This window comes from Schistocerca piceifrons, chromosome X (genome assembly GCF_021461385.2).
Source record: "Schistocerca piceifrons isolate TAMUIC-IGC-003096 chromosome X, iqSchPice1.1, whole genome shotgun sequence".
In the NCBI taxonomy this organism is placed as follows: domain Eukaryota; kingdom Metazoa; phylum Arthropoda; class Insecta; order Orthoptera; family Acrididae; genus Schistocerca; species Schistocerca piceifrons.
The window spans coordinates 339,806,185-339,831,221 of NC_060149.1; the positions used below are offsets into that span (position 1 = coordinate 339,806,185).

At 40.4% G+C, this 25,037-nt stretch overlaps 1 protein-coding gene across 1 annotated transcript in view; it reads left to right on the forward strand.

Annotated features, from left to right (window-relative positions):
• Positions 1-25,037, forward strand: part of LOC124721403 (probable C-mannosyltransferase DPY19L1) — a 224,236-nt gene that overhangs the window by 182,084 nt on the left and 17,115 nt on the right. The window contains exons 9-10 of the mRNA XM_047246343.1: positions 7,067-7,284; positions 7,416-7,572. Of these exons, the coding sequence (XP_047102299.1) occupies positions 7,067-7,284; positions 7,416-7,572 (375 nt within the window). The remainder of the gene's footprint in view (positions 1-7,066; positions 7,285-7,415; positions 7,573-25,037) is intronic.

Here is a 25,037-nt window from a genome sequence, read left to right on the forward strand (position 1 = left end):
ACTAAATCTCCAAATTCTTTCTGCATGATATTGTAATCTTGTTTCATAGCGAATATGTAGTATCTGTCGCTTATGTGAATTGAGACTTCTCATCCCTCTCTTCTGTCATTCCTACGTTTTAAAGGATTGCGAAGATAGCTCGTTAGCTGCCTGTTTTCGTACGAACAGCCACAGGATTTGTGAACGTCCTTCACACCGTGAACAAATTGGGAAAGTTAAACAGCGTTGACAGTGCGGTTCCGCCGAACTCAAGATAGTTGTAGCGACAGAAAAATGCCGTACCGCAAGGCTTAATGAAACGTCGTGGCGTTCTGCGTTACTTTCGAGCAGGACCGAGCAACGCCATGTGACAGGCCGGGGTTTGGCCCGCCCGTTGCCAGTACTTGCTGCACGCGTCGATTTGGCACGCCGTGTGCGTCCCGGCCTTATCAGATTCGACGTACATTAATATACCAGTTTCTTGAGGTAGTACTTAGGACCAAGACTGGTTTTGATCGACACCTGTAACTGTGCAGACGGTATTAGAAAAGTGGAAAACAGAGATCTTTGTTGATGATAATAATAACAGCATTTTAATCCCAGATGAAACAATGATTCCTTTTCAGTTACTGTTCAGTGTTTGTGGCAGTGCAAGTCTCAGCCTTCTAAATGTAACGAATTTGCTCGTAGATATATTTCAGTTTATAGCAGGCTAGTAAATGCACCCTATCCAATCGACGTCTTTGATCTTATGCAGTGGATTTGGAAAGAGCTCAGGAGAGCAAAGAGCAGGGCTATTGAGGGCAACATTTATTGTTTTGTACTTGACTGTCCTGTTTAATAAATGAGTTCAATGGTAGTAAGACTTTATTCGGCCTAACACTACTGCTGCTCATGTATTGGAATATGTTTAGTAATTTTTATCGTTAAAAATATGATATAGTATCATATGTTGTCCAGATTTTACAAAGTTTCAGCAAACTTATTTGTTGCAATCCTCAGTCTGTCTGGATGACTGCCATAGGCTTGCAGTGGCAAATTGCTGAAATATCACAAAAATCTGGAAAAGGGAACCAGACAGAATACGTCTTCATCAAAACTTAACAAGGCATCCTATGGTCTGTGGCAGACAGTGTTTCTGGTATCATTATAATTTCGCCATCCCCGTTTCCATTTGCAAATGGTCTGTGGGAAGAACAGCTGTTGATGAAGCTCGATATGAACTTTAATTTATCTGATTTAGACATTGTGGTCATTTTGTGAGATGGATGTGTGAGGAAGTAAGATGGTACTCAACTTTTATTGGAACATATGCTCGCAGAATTTCAACAATAACCTTCTCTGTGATGCGCAATGCCTGTATTTTAGCACCTGCTACTGGAGTTTGTTGAACGTCTCTGTAACACTTTCACACTTACTAAACAATCCTGTGAGAAAACGTTCAACTCTTCATTGGATCTGCGTTACTTATTCTATTACTCCAACCTGGTAAGGGTACCAGGCTGGAGAGTAGTGCTCAATAATCAATTTTACAAGTGTTGTGAAAGATACTTCTTTCATGGATGAATTTAATTCCCGTAAGACTTTTACAGTGAATTTCAGTCGGGTGTCTGCTCTTTGTGCAATTGATAATAAGCGATTGTTCCACTTTAGGTCGGTCTGTTTGGTTACTCCCAGGCATTTTACACAAGTTAGGGTTTCTAATGATTTACCACCAATAGCGTAATTAAACTGTAATGGATCTCTTTGCCTGTTTGTGCTCAATATGGGACATTTATATACATTCAGGCTCAAATGTCAGTCCCAGCACCAATCATTGACCTTCCATAGATCTTCTATTTTGCTACTGTCTTCTGTTGTTTCAATCATCCTACAGACAACAACAATGTCAAATATCGTACAGGAACAGCAGGCCTCACAAGTATCAGAACAGTGGGGTTTATAAGCTCCTAGCTCCAATAGGAGTGGAGATACAGACAAAAATGTGTTTTTTTCCAGCCCCTGGTGAATAGCCTGCCCTGCATGATAGACATGTTGTGTGGGAACGGTATCGGCCTGCCAAATCAACCTGCTTTGCAGGACATCAGGCACAAGAAATGGCTCTCCAGGCCCCAACATGTAGGCTGCCCTGAATTACAGACGTGTTGTGTTGGAGTAGTATTGGACTGATTTATCAACCTTCTTTGTGTGGCGGCCTGTACATCTGGGGCAAATAAATGATGTTAAAGCCACTGATGTGTAGCCTGCCCTGTGTTACAGGTGTTTTGTGGGAGTAGTATCGGCCTACTTTATTAAACTGTATTGCAAAGGGTACATATGCTGATGAGCATAGGTGGGGACAGGTTGAGATGTATAGAGAAGGGGATTGACAAAATGAGGGGGAGGAGAAAATGGACAGAGAGGAGGGAATTGGGGGAGATGCATGAGGCATCGGGAAGGTGTAGAGGAGTAGTGGGTGGGTGGGAAAGGAAGAGGGGGAGTCAGAGACGGAAAGAGGGAGTGAGCAGGAAGATGTGGTCAGAGAAAGGGAGTGGAGGAAATAGACAAAGAGAGGTGGAGGAGAAGATGCAGAGACAGAAAGAATGGGGAGGGGGAGTTAGACGGGTAGAGGTGGGAGAATGAGGTGGACAAGGAGAGGAGGAGGATAAGGTGTGTTCAGTATATGTGTTGAACACATATGCAGGCAAAACTGAGGGAAAAGTCGAGTTATTTGTACGTATTGTAAACGGTAGTGGCTTTATAACACTCCCTCGTGACTCCTGATATCTGTTGATTTCATCCTCTTAAGAACAATATGTTGTATTCCATCTGCCAGGAAGTCCTGAATCGTGTTAAAAAATCTGGTATGATACTTAGCTCGTATTTTACTTACAATGTGACAATGCAAAACTATATATAATTTCTTCCAGATGTCAATTGACTCTGCATCAACCAGAGTGCATTTGTCTGTGGTGCTCTGGGTTTCACAGATAAACAGAGTGAACTGAATTCCGCATGATGTCAGTTTATGGAATCGATATTGGTTTTTGTAGTGGAGAGTCCCAAAAAAATCATAATTTGTGACTATAGAATATGTTCCATAATCCTACAACAGATTGATGTCAGCAATGTAACCCTACTTTTACCTGTGTCTGTCCAATGAAGCTTCTTGAAAATGTGGTTGACTACCACTTTTTCCCAATTGCTCAGTAACATTTGCACTCAAGTGATTTATAATAGACAACTACTAGAAGGAAAGACCATGTTCTTTAACATAATCTCTGTAGAATCTAACAGTTATTGTACCCAATCCAAATGCTCTCCATTATTTAGCAATTTTACTTGATTTTCTTTTCCACAATCACTTATCTCAATATCTGTAATTTTGGCGTTCCTGAAATTATTGAATGGATGTACAGTGTACCTTTTTTCAGCTATTATTTGCCAACTACACTTCGACTGAGCATAAATCTGTAGTCCAGCTCTCTGTACTTATAACTTACAGCAGGAACCGGCCACAATTTAAGGTGTGCTTTACATAGTGAATACTCAGCCACGATTTTATAAAAATGTCAGTATTTGACAAAATAGTATGTAGCTCTCTTTGCTTTTGTAGTAACTTTCAAACACTGCTCTTGAACCATGTTGGGTATTTCTATAATTGGAAAACCAAAGTCTCCCCCTGTTGCAATATTATAATGGAAAACATACTGGAGATACTCCCTAAGTTTTCTCTGAAGTGCTCTGCCAATATTGTCTTTAAATGCATCAGATTACCATGTTTGATCAGCATTTATTGCCTATCCTCACGCAGATTATTTCACATTAGCATTCTGTAATGACCTCACTATATATTATCGAGTTCTTATGGCAGTCGATATACCACAACTGTTGGCATGCAGCCTGTCTGTACAATATGTAATCTGTATTTAAGATTTCACTGATATTCACTTTCAGTTTCAGAGTGGGCATTATTACCTTTAGTAAAGATTCTGGAACCTAATCATGAATGCTGCATGTGCATGCCACACACATCTTGGTGGCCGCATAGCCACTTCTTTTTGTTGTATGTACCTGACCTATTGAGGTGGGCCCTAAATTTCTCCACTCAATAGCAGAGGTTGAAAAATTCACATCAAAGATTGAATAAGAATTATCTGAGCCTCTGGTTAAGACTTACTAATTAGCTCCAAACCAGAGAACCATGATTGATACTGGGTACAGTGCTGTAAATATAGGACTTTGCTTCCACCTCATGTGTGGGCCTGTCTTTGCCAATTCAGCCAACTATCTAAAGAAGAAAGAATTGCCTTGAAACTCATGTACAAGAGTCATTCATGCTGAGATGAGCAGCAATTTGCATCTGGATGTATTCAATACGTGCCAACAGAACCTCCTCCATGTCTTGGCAAGCATACTGTATGCACACTGGTCTTCTTTCCCAATCTGCATGTTATTTCCATCTCCATATGAGCAAATGTACTCATCTTCTTGTGTTTTCTGGGCTTGACAGAGTAATCAGCCACTAGTGAAACAGATATTGCATACCTGTTGCATAGGCATAAATGGGCAGCTGTGCAGTCATTTCCAACATTCGCCTTCTGCCTAGAGATATGTGAATCCACCACTGTCTGCCAGTTACACTCGAGTGAGGACAGACGAGTGAATAGTTCCAAATCATACCCTTGGTAAACTTAAAATCACACATTTACATGATACTCTGGTAGAGAAAGCAAATTGATCCTTAAAAGATGTTCACAGTTGATCAACATGCAATAAACTAACATTGATCACACAAAGAAGTGCATTACGTTGAGGTGACAAAAGTCATGGGATATGCTAGGCACATGTACAGATGGCAGTAGTATCACGTACAGGGTGTGGTAGATAAGTAATGAGACTGGCCGCCGCACGGCGCCCCAGTCGCTCGCAGGGCAGTCTCCACCTGTACGTCACGTGGTGGGGGATCTGAGCTAACAATAGAACCGGTTCGCAGTCGCGTCGGAGCTCTGGTGCAGTGAGGGTCGAGCTTTGCGTATTACGTTGTTTGTGTGCCCGTGGCACTTGTGAAAACGCTGAAGATGGATCGCTCGATAGAACAGCGGTATGCAATCAAATTTTGCTTTCGCTTGGGCAAAACTGCTTTGGAAACTTTTGCTATGATTACGGAGGCCTACAAAGAAGACTCCCTATTAAGAGCTCAAGTGTTCCAGTGGTTTAATGAATTTAAAAACGGGAGGGAATCCGTTGAAGACATGGAACTATCTGGACGCCCTTCAACGAGTCGTGTGGATGAAACGGTGGCCAAAGTGAAAGAACTCCTGGACTCCGACCGTCGTTTAAGTCTCAAAATGATCGCCGATGAGGTCTCCGTGAATAAATTTACGGTTTACCAAATTGTTACGCAAGATTTGATGATGAGGAAAGTTTGCGCAAAATTGGTTCCCCGAGTGCTCACCGCCGAACAAAAGCAACAACGAGTGGACGTTTGCCATGAGATGTTGAATGATTTGGAAAATAATCCCCACTTTTTAGACAACGTAGTAACAGGCGACGAATCGTGGACATTCCAGTACGACCCGGAGACGAAAGCCCAGAGCTCGGAGTGGCACACACCGGCATCCCCGCGGCCGAAGAAAGCAAGAATGTCAAAGTCCCGCATCAAGACAATGCTGATTGTGTTTTTCGACAAGCGGGGGTTAATTCACAAAGAGTTTGTCCCTCAGGGGAAGACTGTCAATGCCGAATTCTACAAAGAAGTCCTTCAGCGATTGCACATAGCCGTCAAACGGAAGCGACAGGACCTTGCTCAACGCTGGCGTCTCCACCACGACAACGCTCCGGCGCACACAGCGTTCCTCGTGACCTCCTACTTGCCCCGAATTGGAGTTGAAGTTTTGCCACAGCCACCATACAGCCCTGACTTGAGTCCTCCTGATTTCTTCCTATTTCCGAAGGTCAAAAGATGCCTGAAGGGTCATCGTTTCGACGATATTCCGAACATCCAACGTGCTGTCACAAAGGCACTAACTGGGATAACTCAAACGGACTACAGTGGGGCCTATGAAGCTTGGAAAACGCGCTGGCAACGTTGTGTCGACGCCCAAGGCGAGTACTTTGAAGAATATTAACGTTTTGTACAAATTGGATCAATAAATTTGTTTTTCTAGACTGAGTCTCATTACTAATCTACCACACCCTGTACATGTTGCCCACTGCTGTGAATTCATCTGGACACTTATAGGATATATCATCTGTTTGGACTATTGCCAATATTTCTTCAAAATCCAGACAAGCCAGAAGAGAATCCTGGTCATTGAGAGCTCTCCCGCATTTGGTGTTTAATAGGACCCTTCAGGCAAATGCCAATTATTTAGGGAAGGAAGCACAGTACCATTATAAGTCATCGTTTCTGACAGGAGGAGGAAACTCTGCCAGAGGCTCTTCTTCCTCCCCTGAAATTCTTCATCCCCCTATCTCTTCTTCCACCTCCTCGTACATCCTTCCTTCATCTGTTCTTCCCACCATACGTCCCTCTTCCTTATATCTTCATCTTCCCTTATGTCCACCTTCCCTGTCTCTTCTCCCCTCCATGACCTTCTCCCCCTCTCCCTTCTCCTCTGCGCCCTTATGCCCTCGTCCCCCCCACGCCCTCATCTCACATGCCCTAATCCCCCCTCTGCACCCTACTCCCCTAACGCCCCCCCCCCCCCCCCTTGCAGCCTACCCCCCACAACACCCTAACCCCCAGAAACCTACTGCCCCAGCACTCTACCTCCCATGTGCTCTCCTCCTCCTGCACCCTTCTCCTCCAGCACCCTTATGCCCTTTTCCCCCTGTACTCTCCCACAGGCAGCCCCCCTCCTCGTCCTCTGCCTCCTTTCCTCTGTGCCCAAAGTTCCTTCAAGCCTCAGCCCTATTATTCTTATTTAAGTAGAAATTTGTCAGTGTTGTGTGATTTTTTTTTTTTTTTTTTCACTTTCAGTTTTAAAATGTAACTGTAACAGTGATCTGTTGTATAATCTCATTCCACACGTTTTTCACACACATATGATATTTCTTTTTGATTATTGTACACAATAACATAAATCACTTACTTCAATTTCAGGCTCATGTATTTAACATCTTCAGGGCAAAGTTCACGGGCTACAAGGATTTTCACACAATGTTGTATACCTGTGCTGCTGAATTTGATTTTATGCCCATAGAAGTTATAAAAAATCTGTCCCAGACGCTGTTGTTACCTGCAGCTATTATTGCAGTAGGAACTGCATTTTGGAGTTGGTACAGTCAGTGGAATGAAAAATCTAATTCAGAACCCAAAAAGTAAGACGAATCTCTAATTGCAGTTGTGTTTCTTAATCATTATTAACATTTAGTAAATTTACTGGTACTGTAATTAATACAAGTATAATTCTGTTTCAAGTTTTGAAAAAACCTTAAAAATAATGTTACAGGAGGTGGCATGAGATGGTCAGTGTTTTTGATGCTGATGTCGTTTACACCTTTATCCAGCTGGCAGCATTTGGTGTTATGGCTGTTTTAGTAATGAGACTGAAACTGTTCCTCACACCTCACCTGTGTATTGCAGCATCACTACTTGCTTCAAGAAAGGTATTTTGCATCTAAAACATGACAATAACAAAATTATCAATTTTTTAGTGTTACATTGAATGTTACCCTTTATGCCAAGTGTAGACATTCCTCCACCATAAAAATTTCTACTACTACTACTACTACTACTACTAATAATAATAATAATAATAATAATAATAATAATAATTTTACTTTTTTGAAAAATATGTAACAATCAGCCAACCAGTTGCATAGGTTTTCTATATACCTTGACCAGGTTTTGTCACCTCTAAGGGTGACTTCATCAGAAGGTAAGGTAATTACCTAAAATTAATATGTCAGATTAAATATCTTATCTAATAAAAGTTACATTAATGTAAACGAGCGTAAAACAAATAGTGCTTACATGAAGAACATATTGTCAAAGATGTACTGTGGTTTAAGAGCTGAGTTGCTCAACTCATACATTAAAATATAAAACATAATGTGCTTCAAAAGGTCAAACATTAAAACATAAAGTAACACCGGTGTGGTGTGAGAAGACTGACTGTGTGGCAACTAGTCACGCTGCCAAGTAAACGTAATGCAGGGCACACCACAAGCGGGCCACTAGTAACGTGAGCAAAACAATTTTCTATATTACACATTTTCTGACGTAAATCATATGTATAGCCAATATAGCTTTTAACAAAAATTAATTTTACAAATTATTGAGTAACATTTATAAACGAGCTTCAAACGGGATAAAATAGTACAAAGTCTGCTACGTTTTACATAGCACAGATAGAACCAGAGTTAAATACGACTGGAATTACATACATAATGAAGAACATCAGTTCATTATATGACAAAATTTGAAAAGAAAGTTTGCATAACTGGGGTACAGAGGTCATTTGGTAATGAGTGTAACTTAACAGAGGTAATAATGTTTCTGAAAAGGAGGAGAGAACGTGGATTATAAGTATCATAAAACTGAGAGCACTGGTTTAAAAGCATTAAAGAAATTTCTATTTTTCAACTGTACTTGTTCATTCAACATGTCATCTTTATTTGGTGTGTGCCTGAAAATTTCAAGTTCTTCCAAGACATCAAGTTTTCTCCCTTTCTTTTCTCTATGCAGAATTGTCATTTCGTTTAATTCTGTTAATTTTACTGTTACTGTTGCTATAAGTATCATAAAACTGAGAGCACTGGTTTAAAAGCATTAAAGAAATTTCTATTTTTCAACTGTACTTGTTCATTCAACATGTCATCTTTATTTGGTGTGTGCCTGAAAATTTCAAGTTCTTCCAAGACATCAAGTTTTCTCCCTTTCTTTTCTCTATGCAGAATTGTCATTTCGTTTAATTCTGTTAATTTTACTGTTACTGTTGCTAGGTTTTGTAGCTGTTGTAATCTATTTCTGCTTGTGAGAAACGATTTCTTCGGAGTTTCAATGTGTTGTGTTACTAAAATTGTGTTGTTCAACGTCGCGTTCATTTTCTCTTCGCCTCAGATTGCTTCTAGATTACAGGTTGCTTTCACTGTTGATGAAATTGCAAAATTTGTTATGTGGCCATTTTGCAGAAAGAACATGGTTTTTGCAAATTTTGTGATTTCTTTTGTGCAGCTAGAGCAGGATTAATCCTACATTTGGAAGTGTCACTCTTATATTTTTAAGAGCAATAATAATCTAATTTAATATGCATAAGAAACATACAGTTTTTTCATAGTCACTTGTAGAGGTAACAGCGTTCAGGCAATGGTGGTTACATTACATTAATCACTTTCTATCCTACAGTGAGAGATATCTGTGATTTGGAAACATTATTTAATATTATTATGTTTAAGTGCTAACATTAATTATAAAAGGGCCTAAAACATTAATTCCAAGAGTTTCTGTGATAGTACTTCTTTTTATTGGAGAAAAGGAAGTTGCACTTCATATTTCTTGAATTCAGTTCCAACCTCCACCATCTATTCATAAAACATAAATATGCTCTGGTGGCAGGTTGATGAGTACACTTGTATCTCGTTCCAATTCTTTACTGTTGTTAAGTCGTAATATTTACTCATGCTCTGAATTGTCTTTTTTATAGCAACAGAGCACATTAAAATATATAAGTATTGCAAAACTGTTGTTAAAAATACCAAGTTTTGTGAAGAGATCTCTCAGGTTGTTCTAGAACAACACCAGATAGAATTCACATAATGTGCTTCAGTATTCTTAAAACACAGAGGGTGGATAAAATATGCAAACATGAAAAATACAACCCGCTAACATGCCTAGTACAGTCTGGGAAATATGTTGACATTCAAAACAGCTTCGACTCATCTTGGAATGGATAAATACACATCCTGTATGGTTCTTACACCATTCTTAATGCAATATAGTGGCAAGTTCAGCTAACAATGATGGAAATGGATAGTGATCATGTACCCTCCTCTCCAAAGTAGACTGTAAAGAGGTGCAGTAGCACTGAGATCTAGTGACTGTGATGTCCAGGGGAGAGGTGACAATCCATCCTTCTGCACACAAAAGTGGTCCTGGATGATGCAAGGTGTGTAAACAGGTTCCCTATTGTATTGGAACATAGCATCACCATTGGGGAATCAACATTGATGGACCTGATCAGCCAAAATGGTCACATAATCCTTGGCAGTAATGCTACCTTGTAGAGTAGTAATGGAGACCATGGAATACTGTGATATGAGTGCCCAAATCATCACCGAACCCCCATCATGTTTCACTCTTGGAACATGAACTTGGTCAGAAGTTGAAAACAGTGTGAAGCAAGACTCATCTGACCAAATGACTTTCTTCCATTGGTCCATATCTCAGGTTTATGGCTTTCCTAGTGCAGCATTTGTGTCACTGAGGAGTGGCTTTAGAATTCCAACTTGCGCTGTAATTTCCTGCTTCTGGAGCTTCCTTCGTGTTGTTTTGGTGCTGACAGGGTTCATGAATGCAACATTCAGTTCTGCAGTGACTTTTGCATCTGTCATACCGTAATTTTTTGTCAAAATCCTCTCCAGTGATTGCCTGTCACAGTCATTCAACACACACTTTTGTCTGTGTTGTGACTTAGTGGATGATGTTTTTCTGCTTTCCCTGTATGTGATATAAATCATCGATACATCCTCTTGAGACACGGACACTCAGCCCCAACATAATACTCTCAGAAATATACAGAACACTGTTCTGACCATGACTAACACTTGCAACTTATTGAGGATATTGTACTGGTGCCATTTGTAGTCAGATACAACAGCACAACCTGCAGGTTGGCTAGCATCTGCATTTATGTTCAAGGATGCATTTCTTGTGGTGTTTCCATATTTCTGTCCAACCCCTTTGCTAAACTTGTGCATTGAGTTTCCACTGATGAAATTATTCCAAAACACATTAGTGGATGTAAATATGCAGAATAAACTAATATCTATATTTTTAAATCAGCTGTAACAAACCAGTCATATTGCAAATGTAGTTGAACTAAAGTGACTGATTAATCCTAAGGCATGTATGTTCCAGTTAAGATAGTTATCTATCTGTTTCCCCAAAAACTTGGCACTATCTACTTCATTTATTTAATTGAGTAGTCTTTTTTATAGCTTATGTAGTTCTCTGTACTGTACCTTTTGACACATTGCTGGATCTGTTCAGTGTTAGAGTGTGTGTGTGTGTGTGTGTGTGTGTGTGTGTGTGTGTGTGTGCGCCATTTCCATGTTAACCACTGATGATGTGTGTTAAGTTCTGCACCATCCCATTTTCATTTATAAGCTTGGCAGATGATCCATTCTTGCACTAGACTGAATAAAACAGTATATCATCACCCTGTATTAGGGTGGTACTGGTGGTTCGAGCTGGAATATCGTATGGAACACAACAAAATTTTTAAAGAACATAAAGGAGTTTTTATATGTCCAGTTCACAAAAATGGTTGAAAGGATACACTGCAACAGCTACCAAAGCCTGTACCTCCTCAACGCCATATCTATGACATTTTAAATGATTTTGTCAACAAGCCTTGAAAAATCTCCAGAGCACATCTTGAGGAAGATCAGACAGGCTTTTTAATGGAAGACAGAAAGTCTTTATAGATACCTGCGACTATAATTCTCCTATATACAAAATTTTCTGTCTAGATCATCCTTTATTTCTTCTAATTACGCATTTCAGCAGACTGCCATCATCAGCTCTGAGCCTCATTGCATGCTTTTGATACCTTCGCAGTAATGACTGTCCAACTACAAGGGATGTTCAGTAAGTAATGAAACACAATTTTTCTCTCAGCCAGTTGTGGTTAAAAAAAAAAAAAAAATTATGGAATTTGTTGTGGGACATTGTGGAATAGACCTGCTTCAGCCATTATAGTTTCATGACTTCCGATAGGTGGCAGTGCTACACGTAACCTTCAATAATGATTGTAGTGGAGGTGAATCCCAAGGAGAGAGGCATCATTGAGTTTCTTTTGTAGGAAAACCAGAGCATCACAGAATGGCTATGAAGACCTGGCAGTGAACAAAAGCATGCCGAGTCACTGGGCGAGGCATCTTTCATCATTGCAACAAGTTCGCACAAACCTCTTCAATCTCCTGCATGCCAGCCACACACAGCTGTCTGTCTTGCAGTGTTGGAAAGTGTGGACACTCTTATGCATCACCACAAAAATGCAAATGAACATCTCCTTCTCCATGACAATGTGAAGCCTCACACATTTATGTGCACCTGAAAGTAGCTTACAAAACTTCATTGGACCGTTCTTGCTCATCCACCCTACAGCCCAGATATCACACCTTCCGACTTCCATCTCTTTGTCCCAATGAAGGATGTACTCCACTGGAAGCAGTACATGGGTGATGGGGAAGTTATTTATGCAGTCAGATGTTTGCTTTGGCATTGAGCAGTAGAACAGTACCATGCAGGTGTACAAGCCCTCCTGGTAAGTTGACATAAGGCTGTTGCAGTGAACAGAGATTATGTTGAAAAATAGAGTTTTGAATCCAAAAGAGCAGAGAATAATGGGGTGTATATGAATCCTGAATGAAACCAACCTGCTTTCAGAAAAACATGTGTTGCATTGCTTATTAAACACCCCTTGCATGTTGAGGATGCTTTTTACAATGTGTAAATGAATCCTTTGACATAATTGGACAGTCATGGCTGCAGAGGTAGCAATGAGGCTCATATCTGATGATTGCAGACTGCTGAAACGTGTGGTTAGAAGAAATAAAAGTGTAGTCTAGACAGAAAATTTTGTGAATTAGGCAGGCTTTTGTAACTAACAGTCAACTGGCAACATATGCCAGATCTGAATACCTGCCATGCAGAACAAAGATCACATTCTACAACACTGTCATTTACTCAGTTTACTTTATGCCTCCAAAATATTGATAGTAGGTGATATGGATAGAAAGAAATTTTACATTTTCTATAAAATAATGTTTAAAGGATTTGCAGACCTATTAAACATAGAGTGGTTGGTTGGTTGATTGCAGGGGGTGGGGGGACCAAACACCAAGGTCATCGGTTTCATCAGATTAGGGAAGGATGGAGAAGGAAGTCAGCCATGCCCTTTCAAAGGAACCATCCCAAAATTTGCCTGGAGTGATTTAGGGAACTCATGGAAAACCTGAATCAGGATGGCTGGATGTGGGTTTGAACCATCGTCCTCCCGAACATGAGTCCAGTACAATGCTAACCACTGCGCTATCTTGCTCGGTAAATGTAGAGTGATTGACACAGTGCACATCTGATTACAAATATTATGAGAAGCGAGTTGATCCAGAGGGATTCTGTCACAAGGATATTTGAAAGATCACTGCCCAGAGTTGTGATGGATGGAAAAACCACAGACAATGCATCCCTTCTGTAGGATAAGATTGTATCAACTGATGAGCTGTCAAATTATCTAACCTAGCTGTGTGCTTTAGGAGACTGGAAGGATGAGATGCTAGGTCGAAGAAGGTTGAGGAACCTTGTTAAGTCAGCTGTTGGCCTTCATGACATCTGATTGCTGGATGGTGGGGGTGGTGATGGTGATGGTTGTCAGTGTTATTTGTGTCATTACTTGAGTGCATGACATGTTGCAATTTTCTCCTCACAACTACCCTACCATGAAATGGGTAGTTTTAATCATGTGACTGATATAATTGGAAATGTTGTATGCATTTTAGATGGGCAAGTTACGCTCCAGAAGAACTGCTTTCAATAATCCAATGAACCTTCAAGCATTATAAGTTTATGGGGGAAGAAAGTGCCCAAATTATTGAGTGTATTGAAATATACTCTTCCCTGAGTTACTAAAAATTAAAGATAATGAAAATGACAGGGCAACTTAAGGAGAATTGGAATGCCCTATCCCAACAATGTTAAATTTAGTGACTTGGTTTCCCTGTTTTTCAGGAACCACTGTAGCCATTGACATGAAACTTTTACAGGACATTAAACTGTATTTTCTGAGTCTACTGAACTACAATAATTGCATTTCAGAAACAGCTTTCGGAAACACAGTTTTTTAATTACATGGTTAAAATTTTGTGTACTTTTTTTTGTATGTTATCCTAAATAATTTCAATTATACATAACACTATGTTCTTCTTTTAGTTCAGTATACTCAGGATATGTATGTTATTATTCCCTGAAAATTTGAATACTCTACTTGAAGTGGTTTCTGAGATTTAGGGAAAAATTCAACAGAAAATATAAATTTTCGGAAACGGCTTCTAAAGTTTCAAAAGACTGTAACTCACTTAATATATGCTTAGTGTTTTATTTTTCATCACTCAGAAGCACCCTGCACCATACTGTATATCATCCTCTTGATCTTTTTCCAAGTTTTTTCTTCTTTTCTTATTTCTGGACTCCTTAGTGGCCAACTGTGCTTTACACTCTGCTTTATCAATGTGAACCTTGTCCATCCGTTCAAGTTCTCTGGTGCAGTTTGCTCCAGGATTAATTCCCATATGCTGTAGCACTTTCACCCTACCAATGTTGCCATCTTTAAAAGCAATGACAGCATCACTGAACCCCCACTTTAGAGTCTTCATTCCAACAAAAACATTTTTTGGTAAGAGAGTCCATATAAGATTATTGAATGACTCATTAGGATTTTGAGTCGGACCATGCAGACACTTCTTTAGTAATTCAGTATTTGTCAGGTCTCTGTAAATAGCTTTTATGGTATCTATGACTGCTGCTGGGATGGAATGTTTGTGGCTGTATGAACTGTTTGAGTACGGAACATTGTGGTAATTGCACCATGAATCAGGTCCAGGAGGGCAAAGGTGGTGTACTGGTTTTTCAGTGACAGTCTGTGGAAGAAGGTAGCCTATACTGTCCGCTTCATTTTCAGCAAATCCTTTGTATTATTTCTAATGGCCATCCCATAATACTGCTGTACATTTTGTCTGTCAGCCTGCCTCTTATGGTTTTACCATCAGAATGTTTCTTGTCTCTCAAACTTTGTTTCAACTTCCTCAACCTGGTGCCCATCCTCTTCTGGACATGAGCTTTATAACTCAGCAATCTATATAAAAAATTACCAATTTCATTAGATCTTGAAGTAATTCACATGAAAATTTTAACATTTTCAACCAGTGTAGATTATTTAAAAAAAATAAAATAAAATACTTCCCATGTGAGATTTGGAAAGATGTGCTCCAATATGCGAAAAGGTTGTAAAGATTTAAATAAGAGCATAAAATTAATTGAGGACATGGAAAATGGCAAGTATATATTGCCACATCTTATTTTCCCTCAGGTCTGGGAACTTAGATGACTCTTTTTTGCTTAAGCCACACACTGACTTTCTTCAGCGAAGACAGGCATCCCATAGATGTAGGGTCCCAAGAGTTACTAGGAGAGTGATTGATGATCTTGTTACTGAAATGAGAAAGTAGAGGAAGTGGGAAAATTCTGAACCACAAACAGTTGTCATACACTTCTGTTTTCTAGATGAAACTTTTGTGACTTCAGGATTTTTGTTATGTTTGTTTCTTGCCATTGGTATGGTCAGGGCACCTGTAAGATCAAACTTACTTGAGGCCATGTTCTTGGTGGTTTGTGGTGTTTCTTGTTGTTAATCTGGCTTGTGACATGGTGCAATATTCTGATAAAGTAAATGACAGCTATAACTGTTATTTCATTAGAAAGAATGCCTTCTCACACATTTAAACAAAATTCTATACAAAGTAAGGTATTCCTACTTATGGAGAAAGGACATCATTCACTGTGAAGGCTGAAGAAAGATTATGCTGTCTTAGGTAGTTATCCTACTACAAGATAATAACTGTATGGGCATTGATTATTACTTAATACGTGGAAATATTAAGTTATCAATTAACTTAACAAATAAAAATGTGATCCTTCAGTGAAAAATGTTGTATATTATACTGAATTGACAGTATATTATTGCCTTTAAATACCCAAAAGAACAGTCTCTAGTGGGCACTTACTTTAAATCTTGTCTGCTTATAATTTTCATCAGCATGCATCTCACTCTGAAAACAGGGACAAATTGAGTAGAAACTGTAGTGTTTATACCTTTCCCCAAGAAACATTTGTGTGTGAATGTTAACTGTTCATATGTATGATGTTTTTGCTGCCTCTTTTATGAAATTGTAAGGGGAGAACTCTGCAGGCTCCAGTACCATCGTTATACCTATGGCTTGACCTAGTTTGCAACTCAGTTCTGCTTGTTGTAAATCTATACAGCCATCACTCATTCCCAGCTAAATCAATCTTGTGGGATTTAGGGATCAAAATAATGAAGTACTTGTGTGTAATTCATCATACATGTTGTGGACGTAAGGAGTTTTGTCACAGATATTACATATGTCATTTCCGCCTGCTACTTGAAATCAGAAGTTGTCTGGTGTCCCAGCCCAGTGAGTTCGGAAGACTGCCAGAATGTGTGGACCATGATAACAGCTGCTAAGCAGCACTCCTAATATTTGTGAGCACTGCTGTCATCACCTCAATGCTAGGCACAGGCCACATACCCCACACCAGCCTATCAGTGCTCACAGCTGCACTATAAAGCTAGCACCGAGCGAAGTGGCGCAGTGGTTAGCACACTGGACTCGCATTCGAGAGGATGACGGTTCAATCCCGCATCCGGCCATCCTGATTTAGGTTTTCCGTGATTTCCGTAAATCGCTCCAGGCAAATGCCGGGATGGTTCCTTTGAAAGGGCACGGCCGACTTCCTTTCCCGTCCTTCCCTAATCCGATGAGACCGATGACCTCGCTGTTTGGTCTCTTCCACCAAACAACCCAAATATAGAGCTAGCAGCACAGGGACCCAGATGTCAGTTGTGTTCAGATTATGCTCTCGTATTGTTCATTGTACTTAGCATTGCTTCGTTCTTGATTTTGCTACGTCTAGGCTGTTGATTTAGTTCACTCTCCAGACTTGTCATTCTGTCATGTTGTCTTTGTTGTTCGTCCTTATTATGTGGTTTTCAGCAATTCACCATTTCGATGCCCTCAGGCCAGTCGTCCAGTGTCTCCTCGCCATGTCTGATTCTGGTTACTATAAGTTGCATGTGAGACTTGTGTTTCCTTCAAGTCGTGATGTGTGTCTATGTGTGGGGATGGGGTTAATATTTGTTGCATCCACTGCATTCTTCAAACTACAGGTGTGTTCTGGTTGTTGCTGACTTGTGGACATCTTAAGGAAATTTTATGAAATTTGTTGAGCACTAATGCCATAAACTCCAAGCATGAACCAGTCTCCAGTGTGGGGACAACATTGGAACATTCTTTGTTGCAAATTGTAAAGATCTTGATTTTATCGCCTACTGAGGAATTATCTGAACTTCAAGGTAGGCAGAGTGATGAGAAGATAGTGTCGAGACATATCATTCATAAATGTAGGAAGTCTGGAATATATACTGGGTTTTGATTGAATTAAATCTCTTGAAACATATTTGACTGAATCTGGTCATGTCTGGGTGGTTATAATTAAAGTGCAGGTACTCATAGAGCTCCAGTGTGGGTTGTAATTATCAAATGGCCATGAAACTTGGTAGATATTCTAATGTGTTAGTGCAGAAGTGAGTTACAATGGAAAAATATTAATTCCAATTTTGGACACTGGGTGAAAATCTGGAGCTGTGAATGCGAGAAAGACATATAGACATGTTTCCATATGTAATAGATTAGGAATGTGATGTGGGCAGAAAAGGACAAATGGCATAATGTTGATTTTATTATTAACCGCTGATTACACGATTTGTTCAATATGAGTACCGGACACATTGACAAAATGCTGTAGAGCTCCAGATTTGTGCCTGCACTGGAACTAATTCTTTTACCAGCATCAATCAGTTCCGCAATAATGCATTAGCATATCTGCCAAGTTTCACTCCATGGAGTAGCTGCACCTTAATTATAACCACTTGGTATGTTATAAGCCATTCCCAGCTACTCATGGAACCAACACATTTTTCGCATTTGAATGCTGCTTAATTCTTGCCACATCTAGAGTCAGTGCACCCAAGACAGGTAGAAAAGTGGAGGTGTGAGCTGAGCCATTCCTTTTTTCAACCCAGCGTGGATGCCACCATAGGTTTTTATTATTGTCAAGGGAAGGTATCAATCATAGTAAAGTACAACTTGATAAAGTATCTCCTTTCCTGAGATAGATGAGTTTGAGACACTTATGTATCATGTCACAATGTAGTGTTGGTCTATTATTAGAGGGAACATGAAACCAATGTCTCCAGTACCTCTTTAAACCATTATGAGACAAATCTGATTAAAATTCATGAAAATAATTAAAGGGATAGATTGCTATATACCACATAGAGGGGACACTAGAGTTGCAGACAGGCACAATGAAAAGATTGCTAAACATTTAAGCTATGAGACAAAAAGTCCTTCTTCTGAAATGGAAAACACATGCGCGTGCATTAACACACACACACACACACACACACACACACACACACACACACGCATGAGACGAAAAGAATACTGCCCTATTTTTGTCTTGTTGTGCAGCCATAGACTCGTCCATACAAAGACCTGCCTGTTTCCTGCTACCCCCTCCTTTCATCCTTCCCAACCCTCTCCTTGCATCCCCCCCCCCCCCCCCCCCCTACCCCCTTCACACCTCCATCACCTCAGTCAACTACTTTCAATACTGCGGTATCAATAATTAGTCTTGCTATGGCCATGAGAGTGTGCACTTGGGTGTCTGTGTTGTTGTGTGTGGGAATGTGTGTTCTTATGCTAGAAAAAGAGCTAGTGCTCAAAAGCTGGTGTAATGCTGTTTTTTTACATGTTTCTGTGCTCTATGCATTGATACACTATAGGTGAATGGTTACCTTTCCTTTATTTTGTGCATTGATCCATCCAGGAATTTCCAGTGTTGTTAAACATACTATTATGTTTGATAAAACTAAAATCACATGTGTCTACCTACTGGGATTCTGCCATCAAAGAAGCCATTGAGCTCTGAATAATATGTTACAATAAATTTAACTGAGGCAGTGGCTACACCCTTAGTGGCATTGGAAATGGACATGATGCTGACAGATAACAAAGAAATCAATTTATTCAAGAATTTTGCCACAAAAAACTGCGGTCTTAGCTTGGTAATAAGATCAGAGCAGGTAGGGTACACTGAATGGAACAAAAGTTTTCAGGCAGTCATAGGTCAGAAATGTGCCATTGTGGAGCTGTGGCTATAAAACAACAGCTTATCAGCCACAAGGTCATTGAAGTATGTGCATTTAGATTAACTTGCCTCAGCTACTACCTGTAGTACCTAATGATTTCCTCTGAGCAGTCAAAGAAGGCAAACATTAAATTCCTGTCCCAGGCTAGTCATAGTAGACACAAATTTTCTGCGATGTTTAGTGCGTGAATCTTGACTAAATCACTTACACTAAAAATACCATCATTTTATTAATGCATTGAGATATTAAGCTGTATGGGAGAAGTTTTAATTTTTGCTAATGTGTAGAGAACATGAATGAACTTTTATTTGAACAACCCTTAAAGCTTTTTAAATAAAACAAGCTTTATTAACATCGTACATGTTTATTCTTAATCTCTACAAATTTATTTCTCAACCTAATCACCTTGGCAACGAAAACATTTCTTCCAGTGAGAGACCAGTTTGTTGATACCATCACTGTAAATTGTTTGACTTTGAGGTGTGACATCATCATGTTGATCAACAGGGTGGACGAACTCTTTGAATTTGTGCTTTCAGTTTCCTGAGGGTTTCGCAGTACCTCCAGAGTTTATGGTGGTGCCTTTAGGCATGAATTCGAAATGTGCCACACCTTGAACATTCAAGACAGTATGAATATGACTTTTCCTACTGATGGCATGGTGTTGAACTTGTTTGATGTTGGGGATCTTTTGTGGTGGAACTGCATTGATTCTGTCTTGTTTTTGCTATCAAAATGGTGAACCTAGCTTTCATCACCTGTCACAATGTTATTAAGAAACCCATCATCCTCATGATCAAAACACAAAAGAAATTGTTCATAGGTATGTAGTCTCCTCTGTTTCATGTCAGGGGTGAGCATTATAGTCACCTGATATGCACACAGTTTTCTGTACTGCAATTCTGCAATGATGGCCTGTTTTGCAACAGTTTTATCTGATGAATTCATCAGCTCGTTTCCGATGAGTCTCATCAGCTGTCACGCGCAGTTGTCTGCTCAGAGCTCTGTCACACACATTGAGGTTAGAACTATTATTTCCTTCATTTTGAGCACAAACAACCCAATGTCACATATTACTGCTATCAATAAAATCACCGCCATACACAGCTTTCAGTCTTCTACGGATTTCAGTTGTAGGCACATTTTCTTTGGTTAGAAACTTGATTACAGCATGCTGTTTCTCACGCACCGACATAGTTATGTTACATGCTGCCATGTTACATGGTACAATTCAGTGCCCCCTATTGGCAGAGGGTTGCATCTTGCTTCAGCAAAGCAGGAAAGACAATGAAGTAGTATGTGTGACAAGTAATACCTCAACCAATATTGACAACAGAATTAAAAATTCGGAGGCATTATTTTTCAGCTCACCCTCATATGATAGACGAGAAAGTGTGAACTAAGACAGAAAGAAAACAAAAATTAAAATAAATACACTTTTTTCTCAAATCACAATTTCTGCAACACATGATCAGCAACTCAGGCAACTGCTAGGACACACCTAAACACTTTTGCTTCTGGACAAACTTCCAAGAACTCATCACTGATCTGTCATTGTTTTTGTGACTGTGGCGCCACAGTGGTGCTTTTCCAACATGTTTTGTTTGATTTGATGTCCACAACTGTGTTTGGACTTTATCATCATGTTTTTCTTTGCCTTATATAATGTTTTAGCTTTCTTCTTCAAGGAAGAGTTTTAAAACATGACTGATTTAATGGTGTGTGTGTGTGTGTGTGTGTGTGTGTGTGTGTGTGTGTGTGTGTGTGTGTTTTATGAATTTTAATCACATTCATCCCACAATAGTTTAGAGGGGCGCTGAAGACATTGTTATTATATTGCCCTTAAAAATATTCCACCACACTGTAGCATGATACTTTGTGTACCACCTCATCTCTCTTTGTTAAGCAGAACAGGTGATTAACATTTGTAGTAACTTAGTACATCCTGTCAAAATCAGAAAACATATATTTTCCATGGATGTGTTCCCCTCTGTTTAACAGCAATTAACAAGAGTGGCTTTTCCAATATCGCTATTGTGAAAGGCAATGAAACTATCCTTTTCCATCATCAGTATGTATTTTATGTTTTTCATTAAGTCAGCTGCCTGTCTTTCTGTAATTTATTCCTGGTCTACACATTAAGAGAATTGTACATCTTTTGATTTGAATTAAACCACAATTAGAGGTAATAATCATTTCTAGAGCTTCCAACACTTTCGTCCTTCTAAAAACAGATTCTGCTTGAGCCATAGCAAAATTATTTCATTTGATATAGAATATCTTATTGCAGATTATGATATTTTGCCCCCGGGGAAAAGAGACAGCAGTACATTTAAGCACTTTTAAACATTTTCACAATCTACTTCTACCCTGTACAAGCCACCTTTTATCGTGTGGTTGAGGTAAATTTTGATACCACTATGATTTACCCCTTTTCTGTTTTTGTATTACAAATGATGTGTGACAAGAACAACTATTGGTAGGACTTCAGATAAGCTGGAGTTTCATTCTTCTTGGAGACCAAAAAGCGAAAATGTTAATGTGGTGTTAGTTAACTGTCCCTTATCAGCAGTTAATGTTCACATAGTACTAGGTGCAGGAAGTAGGCATAAACCAGAACTGAATATAGTAAAATCTGAAATTCAGATTGGAATCTATTGCAAGAATAGGCTGGACACCAACATCTGTGGTATACTGTTATTGCTGTAAAGAACTCTATAGTATCTAGTGAGCTCCTGAATGTGAAATAATCATGGTGAAGGTAAACCTCAATGGTGGTCAAATATGGTAATCATATGATTTTGTAGACTTTATGCCTCAGGATTTATAGTGGTGGAAGTCTGCAGAGAAAACCTGTAGAATATTGTGGCTAAATTTTCTGAATATGTTGTGATGGGGAAGAGTTCAACTTATGGGCTATAGAGTGTGAAAGTCACTTGATTAAAACGGGTGCCAGAAAAAGGGATTTATGCAAAACTGTTCACAGTTTATTTTCTGAAAATTATCTTGACTAATTAGAGAACCAACTAATGAAGGTGACAGCTGAGATCTCCTGGTAACAAAGAGAGTCAAACTTTTCGATTCAATTAATGCAGGGACGCAGATCGGTGACCATAAGGCTGTTACAGCATCAGTGACTACAGTTATTAAAATGAATGATTTAAGTGAAATCAAAGCATTGTTGGGAAACAAAGCAGAATGAAGCCAAAATGAGAGTAAGATGAGCAATACTAGAAGCATTGAAGTAATTCAAAAGTGAAATGTAATGACAGCATGTAAGAAGTAATGTCTGTAGTGGTCAAAGTTTTAGGCAATTAAAATATGTTAAACTGCTGCTGAGTGCAGCATTCACATATTAAGTAAAAGGGGTCGCAGTATCTTAAATTGCACTTGCAGATATCCTTTGCAAATTGTGTAAAAAATAAGGAGCTCCAGGTGCAAGAATGTAAGGAGATTAGTCATAAATATTTATTTTTAGAAATAAAAGTGCCTTTGGATCATGGTTATTCAAATACAATTTACAAATTACTTTCACTCATGAAAAAGGAGACAGTAATTTACTCATTATCAATTACAAGATTCTCGGGGTCATTACCAGAGTGTTTAAATGATGGTTGCTATGTGACAAACAGAACTGGCAGGCAGTCTTTGATGAGAGTACTGTCATGCACTTTTGTCAGGCAATGGTCGGGCTGTTTTTAGTGTGACAGAAGATGCACTGCAGATGGCTGGTGACATGTCTGTGTAGTGGCATGGAGTCAGTGGGCAAGGTGTGTCTGGCACTGATGTACCACATTGTCGATGCGACAGAAGACACTCTTCAGCTAAGTGTCATCTCTCGACTCTCGGCAGGAAGCATCCCCTTTTCCATCGGGATGACAGGTGTCCTCTTTCCTGTCTTTCTAACAAGTCCTCTCCAGAGCAATCTATTTGCATTTTCCAGTGCTATCACACTGGGCATGGCCATACATCTCACTGGATAGCTTATGTTCCTCTTCTGGTCAATCACATTGTTGCTCACCATTCTTGTTAAACATTGTGTACAGCCTGTGATTCCCATGGCTGGATGACCTCATGTGCTATGTTGTGGCTGAAATTTCTTCATTGGGCACACAGGATGTTGCCAGTTAAGAATGGATGTCCTGTCGCCTCTCGACTCATCCGTCACTTCCCCGTGCAGCTGCAAACATTTCGTTGCAGTCCATCTTGAGAATTCATTGGTTATTGTTATAACTTCAAGTTGAACAAATATATTTCAAGGACAACGCAATACATGAAAGTCACAGATCTAGTAAACAGAGTAAGACGTGTGTCACTTTAACAGTCAAATCATCACTGAGTCCGACTCTAGTGACTGCTGGCCAGCTGGCCACTTAGGTGGCGCTGCTGCTGCATGGCTGGCAGACAGCGCCGCATGTAGAGGACGCGCATAACTGCACGGCAGCACTTTGAAAGATCAGCGAGTCACAACACTTTTTCCCCCTTTGAAGTTCTTGCACAGGTCCTTGATGGAGGTGGCCTGTAGGTTGCTAGTGTTCGTAGGTGTTGTTTGACTGGCCGTAAAGTCTCAAGGAGGAGGCTTCCCGTACGGACGGAAGTGTCCCTGATGATATCGGGTTGAGATGACAGGAGCCGTGGGGGTCGAATGTGCTGGGGCCCCGTGCACCAATCTGCCCATTGCGGCAAGTCCGGTTGTTATAACAGGACACATGGGCGATGTGTCCATGTCCGTAGGAGAAGGAGGCAAGTAGAGTTGCTCCAACAGATGGTGGTCATCTGGTTCCTGCATGGGCACGTCTCCTGTTGGCGTCAGTTCTTGTGCTGGCACCGCTATGATGGTGAGAGGACTGTGTTGTGAGTAATGAGAGATTCCAGGATCCCGAGCATCAGGTAGAGCTGAAGGTGGTGTAGCTGCATCCAGAACAGGCGTTGCCAGCACACAAGGCCGAAGCTGGTCCGAATGACGCACTGCAACTCCCGTGTCCATCTGGATTTCATACAGGCGTCAGCCACAGTGTCATAAGATGCGGCCAGGACTCCATTTTGGCCACCTGCCATATCCCCTTACCCATATAAGGTCGCTGGCGGTAAGCCGGCCAAGCGAAGGCACCCACGGTTGTGAGGTGGAAGGCCGCAGAAGATGAAGTAGCGTGCGGGGCTGTCGGCCATGTAAGAACTCAGCCGGGCTGTGGTCACCAAGGGGTGAAATGGTAAGAAGCCAGAAATTAGAGAAGCGCATCATCAGCAGCAGAAGAAGTCAGGAGTTTCCTCATCTGAGCCTTAAATGTGCGGACCAGTCGTTCAGCCTCACCGTTTGACTGTGGATGGAACGGAGGGGCTGTGACATGCATGACGCCGTGACGGGCACAAAAATCCGCAAAATCGGAAGAGGCAAATTGCGGACCATTATCAGTAACAAGAGTAGAGGGAAGGCCTTCCAAAGAGAAAATGCGAGCTAGAGCATTGGTGGTTGCCGCGGTGGTACCCGACGTGCAGTGGACAATGAAAGGAAAGTTTGAGTAGGCGTCAATAACAAGAAGCCAATAAGTATCTAAAAAAGATCCTGCGAAGTCAGCATGAATACACTCCCATGGCTTCTCAGGCAAAGGCCACGGTGACAAAGATGACTTTGGGGTGGCGACCTGTGACGCACAAGGGCTGCAGGCAGTGACCATGTGTGTGATTTCAGAATCGATGCCGGGCCAGTACACATGGCGGTGCGCCAGAGATTTTGTGCGACACACACCCCAGTGCCCTTGGTGAAGGAGGCGCAAGACCGAAGCATGCAAAGATGCAGGTACTACAACACGCGGTGAAGCATTTTCTGTGGAAAGGAGG